Raw genomic sequence first — 7043 nt, forward strand, 5'->3', positions numbered from 1 at the left:
GCTGCTCGCTGCCGTTTGGGCGATCCCGGCCCAGGCTCCCTCCCGTTTACCTGACAAAAAGGTCGGTGGCACCAAGAAAGGGAGGCATGCGCTGAGCTCTCCCTCCCGGTGGGGCAATAAAGAGCAGGCAACTGCCACCTTTCTGTCTCAGAGCCTGCCACATCCAAGTCACGGCACCATTTATGTAGCAGAAATCAGAGTCAGAGAGACCACGGAGTGAAGGAAAATGAGTACTTCTTTATTTAACACGTGGGCTTAAGGCTGGAATCACTTCCAAAGAGCCAGAAGCCCCGAGGCATAGCCACACATTACTTTTATAGAGATGATGACACACAAGCGACCCTTTCTCCCATCCCCTCTCCTGTGGTTTTACAGTTGGTACAGTTGTTTATAGTACAGGAAATGGGCCATAGGACATTCTATCTTGAGAACCAGGATACAGTCTTGCAGTAAGCAAAAAGGCAAAATCATGACTGTGTTGTGCAATTCGGCTTGCTGACAGGGGAAGTCTCTACATTGCTGTTCCTGCCAAACTATGCTAGCTCAGCAAGAACATGAGAACACTTAGTCTGACCCCCGACATGGCTGCTACAGTAGGATTTTTTCTGTCTAAACATGAATAGGATTACACCCCTACTTTCTCAAATCATTTCTCCTCATCAGCTGTTCCCTCTTGTTCAGCTCAGACTTCAGGACAATAATGTACCACTTGGGGAAAATGATGCAGCTCAGCAACCCAGCGCTGGAAGCAAAGATTGAGAAGATTTCCACAGCTACCATGTATTTTCCCTTGGTACTCAGGTAGGCTGGGACAAAGGATAACCAAACGCTGCAAAAGACCAACATGCTGAAAGTAATAAACTTGGCTTCATTGAAAGTATCGGGTAACTTCCTGGAGAGGAAAGCCACAGAGAAGCTGGCAAGGCCCAAGAAGCCCATGTAGCCCAGGACACAGTAAAACATGGTCACAGAGCCTTCATTACATTCTAGCACAATTTCATCTGTTCCTGAGTGCATGTCGACATCTGGGAATGGAGGCGAAGTTGTCAACCACCCAGTACAGAGGCCTACTTGAATAAGGGAGCAGGAAAGAACAATGGAGTTGGCCAGGCCTTTCCCCACCCACTTCCTCATTCTCGATCCTGGTTTGGTGGCTAGGAAAGCCAGAACCACGGTGATGGTTTTTGCCAACACAGAAGAAAGCGCCACTGAGAAGATGATGCCAAAAATAGTCTGACGAAGAAGACACGTCAACATCTGTGGTTGGCCAATGAATAGCATTACGCAAAGGAAGCAAAGCAGGAGGGAGAGAAGGAGAATGTAGGTGATGTTCCTGTTGTTGGCCTTGATAATAGCAGTGTTGTGGTGCTTCATAAATGTCCCTAGCACCAGAAGGGTGATCAAAGAAAAGAAAAGAGCACCAATGGCTAAACTGGTCCCCAAAGGTTCTTCATAAGTCAAGAAGGTTACGATCTTTGGAATGCATACATTTTTCTCTTTATTTGGATACTGGTCAGCTGGACATGGAAAACAGTCATCTATGTCTAAAAAAATGAGGGGGGGAAGAATGTGTATCAGTCATAGAAGGTACTATATTGTAAAGCTACTTAAGGGTTTTTTCATATTTAATAAAGCAATTATAATAAGGAATTAATCGAGAAAGATCTTACGACCTCTTCTTGAACAGGTATTATATTTTGTGTTTATGTTTGGGAATAGTTGACCCAAACATTGACACATGATGAGAGCACAGAACCTTTTTCCGATATTGATTGCATGGGTATATGTGCTCTCAAGGGTGATGAATTAACCATTTTGGTATGAACTTCACCTAGGAGCCCTATGTGTCTTGCTTGAACATTGCAGCTTCCCTGAATCATCCATCCATCCATCCATCCATCTATCTATCTATCTATCTATCTATCTATCTATCCATCTATCTATCTATCTGTCATCTATCTATATCACACATATCTCTCTCTCCTATTCTTTCTTGTGCCTTGGTTAGTGTGCGTTGGGTTTTTATTTTCCCAACAGATGTGGCGTCATTGTGTTGTACAACTGGCTAGTTTTGCCATGAGAGTTGAGGTAGTGGATCCTCATGTGGTTAGCATTATATATGCTTATTACCTTGACTCACTTCTGCATTCTTCATGTTTGTTAGGGTTAAAACAATCTTGTGTCCTGATATCAGGGGATTTTGATCAATCTTATGCCAATCATATGGCTTCATCATCTTTACCAACATGGAACAGCAGGCAGTCTCTCACTGGGCAAAGAATTGTGGTGCCCTACTTCTATAACACAGTTGCCTTAAGAAAGACAGATGTCATCTACGTACAAACACACAAAAACCCTAGGGGATTATAAATCAGATTTCAATGCAAAAGTAATGCCCCACTGAACTCGACAAATGCATGGATCTTTCTCTGAAGTAAAAGCAATATGTTTGGTGGACTATTGGAATTTCAGTTCAGTTCACAAATCATTTGGAACATTTTCTTTGTTAAGAATACACAACTGTAAAAACGCCCAACATTAGACAAGTGTGCACTTCCCCATTCAAACAAACTGAAACACAGGCCACACAAACAAAAATGGGAAGATGCCAAACCACATTTGGAAATTAAGTTCAGAACCTCTGAGTGAGCTCAAGCATCCCTGGTTCTCCAATTACTCATCTGGTTCACATCTCTGCATGCAATAACTCTCACCATGCTTATCCGATATCTTCCCTTCCTGACATGGAATGCAGTCGTAGCAGCAGAATGGCTCCCCCTCCTTCTTTTTCTTCTGATAACCAGGGCGACACTTGTCATTGCACATCGAAAGGGGTTGGGCCTATTCCCTCAATTGAAACAGGAGAATGTTAATCTTCAGAAGCATGGGACTGGAATTCACATTCGGAGAGTCCAGGAAAATGTATGTACTTATTTATTCCTTTTTTAAAAAAACAAATACTTCCCAAATTACCTAAACATACTACAAGTGGCCCTGTACTATGGTATACTGAAATGGTTGCTTGTTTCCTGAGCATGGCGAGCAGTCTTCTCACTGTGGGAGATGGAGCAAAAGCAATAGCATCCATTGTGTCTATGTGAAGCCTAGCATTGCAGGATATCAGGGATCCACTTTTGCATGCCAAGCACACTAATGAGATGAGGCATTATGGCTCCTGTGAAGAACACAGACTCCAGGAGATTTAAAGTGAAAGAAAGAAAGATTGATAGTGTGTACACCTGCAAATGTTTCGTTGAACTCCACATCATTTCCCTCACAGGGACAGAGCAATTATTTTGAGGTCTCTAATGCCAGAGTTGTACAAATAAGCTAAACTTGATATTCAGTGTGTCAGTTTAGATAATGGATGATATCCATAGACACACACAACACATAAACAGACACAGTGTGTGGGGGAGAGGTCATTCACTGTGGTTTTCAGTGCAAAAGATTTCCGTGTATCATTTTACAAGACAAAACATCCCTCAAAGTCATCACCACTTACTGAGAGCCAGAGTGGTGCTGTGGCTAGAGTGCTGGACTGGGAGTCGGGAGATCTGGGTTCTAGTCCCCACTTGGCTATGGAAGCTCACTGGGTGACTTTGGGCCTGTCACTGACTCTCAGCCAAACCTACCTCCCAGAGTTGCTGTTGGGAGGCTAAAATGGAGAGGGGGATAATGTATACTGCCTCAGGTTCCCTAAGGGGGAAAAAAGGTGGGATATCAATGAAATACATAGAATAATAATAATAATAATAATAATAATAATAATAATAATAATAATAATAATAAAAAATACTGACCTTGGTATGATTTCCAAGACATCTGCACTGAAGTCCTACCTGGTTAAATGAGCTGTGCCATACAATGTCATTTTCATGAATCGTCAATGCTTGATCTGTTGGAGCCTGGGGATCCATCCTTCCAACTTTCACTCTAATGAAAGACTGATTGGGGAATGTGACCCAGTTGATAATATCGAATTCTCCAACTACTTCCCCATTTTCCTTAAATGAAACCTTGTCCCCAGCACTGTTGTTAAATGAGACATGTTTCAGAACATGGTGGAGCTAGATAGACAAGGAAAATATGCCCATTTCAAAGATAGAAAGAGGGAAGCAGAGAAGAAGGAAAGGAACATTTTGCACTGATCAACACACATGCACACATGGGTCCCACTGGTCCCACTCAGCCACACCTCAGGTCCTGTGCTCTGGAGAACTAGTCAAGTTTGCGAGCTGGATTCTCCAGGGCTGGACTTTGGAGCAGACCAGAGGTGGAAAGTCTCCCTCCGGACTGACCCTTCAGAGATAGGGAGTGAGGCAGCAGAGGCCATTGGCTAGTGCCTCCTTTGCCTCCACTTCCCCCTACCCTTGCAGTGCAGCACCCATCACATTCTTAGGAGCACATGTTAGCCACTAGTGGAAGCTGGGGATGTTGCAGCTGCGTGACTGGGTCTGGGAGTCTATCGCCCTCCCCCGCTCCCGCTCGCACCCTGCTCGCGTTCTGCAGGAGTCACCGCAATCCCGTCCGGTGAGCGCCTGCCATTTTCTTGCCTTTGTTGTGTGCACAAAAAGGAAGGAAACAGAATGTGCATGTTTAAATATGCACCGTTTGGGGGCAGGAAAGCTTAATGTGTGCAATATTAGAGGCATTACAATGTCTCTAATATTGTGCATATTAAGCTTTCCTGGCCCACAAATGGCGCATATTTAAATATGCATTTTTTATCTCCTCTTTGTGCACCCTACAAAGTTGGGGAAAAGACGGACACTCACCGGACAGGATCGCAGTGAGCCTGGGCAACACACCGTGCTCATGGGCAGCCCAAGCATGGGTCTGCGGGGCGAGCGGGGACCCCGTTCCTGCACACACCCAGAGAAACTGAGATGGGTTGGGTTCTCACATCCCTAGCTGAAGCACTGCAACGGATTCTTGCCCACACTGTTGATAGGCATAGAAAAATGGAGGTGAGGGGGTTGTCCTTGCTGTAGATATATTCTGTGTGGGGTTGCTCCTTTACAGCATCCTACATTCTGGACACAGCTCTTTGGAAGATGCACAAGGCATTTGAAATCCAAATCCACAGCAATGGTAACCAAGGTCAGTGCCCTTCTTCTAGGGATGGCGGAGAATTTCTCCCCGAAACTTCGGGGGGCCGAGCGCCAATGTGTTCGGCCCCCCGAACAAGTTTTGGGGAGAAATCCTCTGCACCCCCCCGCACCCCTCCCGGGACGGGACTTACCTTTCCCGAATGTCCCTCCCGGCGGCGGGTCCGGCCGGCAGTTCGGCGGATCTTCGTGCGAAAGAAAAAAAAACACCCCCGTGATAGGCTACGTGACAATTAACGTAGCCTATCATGGCTAGATTTGCAAAGTCAGCCGTGATAGGCTACGTAAATCGTCACGTAGCCTATCACAGGTGACTTTAAAAAAAAATTAAAAAGCGTGTACGGATAATGGCGGCCCCCATAGGGAGCCACCATTCCCGTTCCTTATTTGGTCGCTGTAGTCTACGTAAAGATTTACGTAGACTACAGCGACCAAATAAGGAACGTGAATGGCGGCTCCCTATGGGGGCCGCCATTAGCGTACGTGCTTTTTTTTTTTTTTAAGTCACCCGTGATAGGCTATGTGACGATTAACGTAGCCTATCATGGCTGACTTTGCAGATCTAGCCGTGATAGGCTACGTTAATCATCACGTAGCCTATCACGGGGGCGTTGTTGTTTTTTTTAAAAAAACTTTAGAGTTCGCGGCCGGGCGAGGTGGGAAGCCTCCTCCCCGGCCTGAATTTCGGCCGGCGCGAGGCGGGAAGCCTCCCCCCCGGCCTGAATTTCGGCCGGGGCGAGGCAGGAAGCCTCCCCCTCTGGGCTGAACTTCGCGGGGGGAGCAGCAAAGCGCCTCCCCCCCACCGCGAACAAGCTTTGACGAAAGGTAAGTGACTTTCGTCTACCCCTGCCTGCTTCTGACTGTGAGATTCCCTTGGTGGCTCCACCAGGTCTGAGGGATCCAAGCAAGATGCTTCATCTCCTCCCAGACATCTCTGCTCCTTTTAAGGAAAATACATGGGGAGGCAGTGGCACCAGCTCCCCCTCCTCCGATCAGCGACTGATGTGCTGCTCAAATTTATTAATGCTGGGGACTTTAAGATGTTGCATCTCGGTGCTTCAGACTCAACCAGATTCTTCAGCAGCGGCTTGGCAGGAGGAGCAGCCACCATCATACCCGCCGCTGCTGATGCCACCCCACCCACAGCACGGATTGTCAGGTGGGGGTTGTTGTTTGCGGCCCCTGGACCATAGGGTCCCAGATCTGGGGCTCTGGTCTGACTCTAGCGGTGCCTCTGCTTGGGGAGTCACTTCAAGGGTTAGCCTAGATTGTGGGCTTGCATGTCCACCTCCCACCCAGGTTGGCAGTGATGACTATTGGTCTGCATTGTGGTGGGTCTGAATCTGCCTTCCATCCCTTAATGTGTTTCGCTAGCATAAGAGCTGGATAATTGTCTCAGTCAGCAGCACTCTGACCGAATTCTTGCCTGATAAGCCACCAAATGTGATTTCAGCAGTAGCAAAGGAACAGTTGTGGCCAGCTGTACCCCAGTTACTGTGTCAGTATATTTCTTGCTCTCCTGCTGTGCACTCTCCCGTGCTGTGGGCTCAACTGTCATTGTTTGATTAATGGTAATTTCCCTTGGCCGCATCAATACTGGATGATCAGTGCTACCTATCACACGGTGTCCATGCAGTATTGGCTTCTTATTTTTTCTAATGATGATTGCATTCCCTTCACCACACAAATGCAAAGCTCATTCTCACTTTGCAACAATTAAACATGGCACCATGAGATCTGTTATCATGGTGAGAAGTGGACAGAAAGCAGCGTTTCTCCATGCAATGTGCCAAATTTGTGTTTTACTGATGAGATCAGAAACCTCAGCCTAAATGTTTGTGGCCAGGTTCTGATCTTGAAAATGGGGACAAGTGATGGAAGAAGGTATCACCCTCAGGAATGCTAAAATTGTATGAGGAGCAAAAATTAAGA

The 7043-nt window shown here is 46.4% G+C and overlaps 1 protein-coding gene across 1 annotated transcript; it reads right to left on the minus strand.

Moving 5' to 3' along the window:
• Positions 1-218: 218 nt before the first annotated feature.
• Positions 219-5319, minus strand: LOC146341835 (vomeronasal type-2 receptor 26-like). The gene is made up of 4 exons (XM_084808427.1): positions 5246-5319; positions 3804-4070; positions 2715-2841; positions 219-1544 (listed from the first exon to the last, which is right to left on the minus strand). The coding sequence occupies exons 2-4, from the start codon at positions 3918-3920 to the stop codon at positions 634-636; spliced, it is 1155 nt and encodes a 384-aa protein (XP_084664553.1). The 5' UTR covers positions 3921-4070; positions 5246-5319; the 3' UTR covers positions 219-633.
• Between the last annotated feature and the right edge of the window lie 1724 nt (positions 5320-7043).

The sequence above is a fragment of the Heloderma suspectum genome, chromosome 6, assembly GCF_057233095.1.
Source record: "Heloderma suspectum isolate Gila_16-S chromosome 6, 16-S_ref, whole genome shotgun sequence".
NCBI classification, from domain to species: domain Eukaryota; kingdom Metazoa; phylum Chordata; class Lepidosauria; order Squamata; family Helodermatidae; genus Heloderma; species Heloderma suspectum.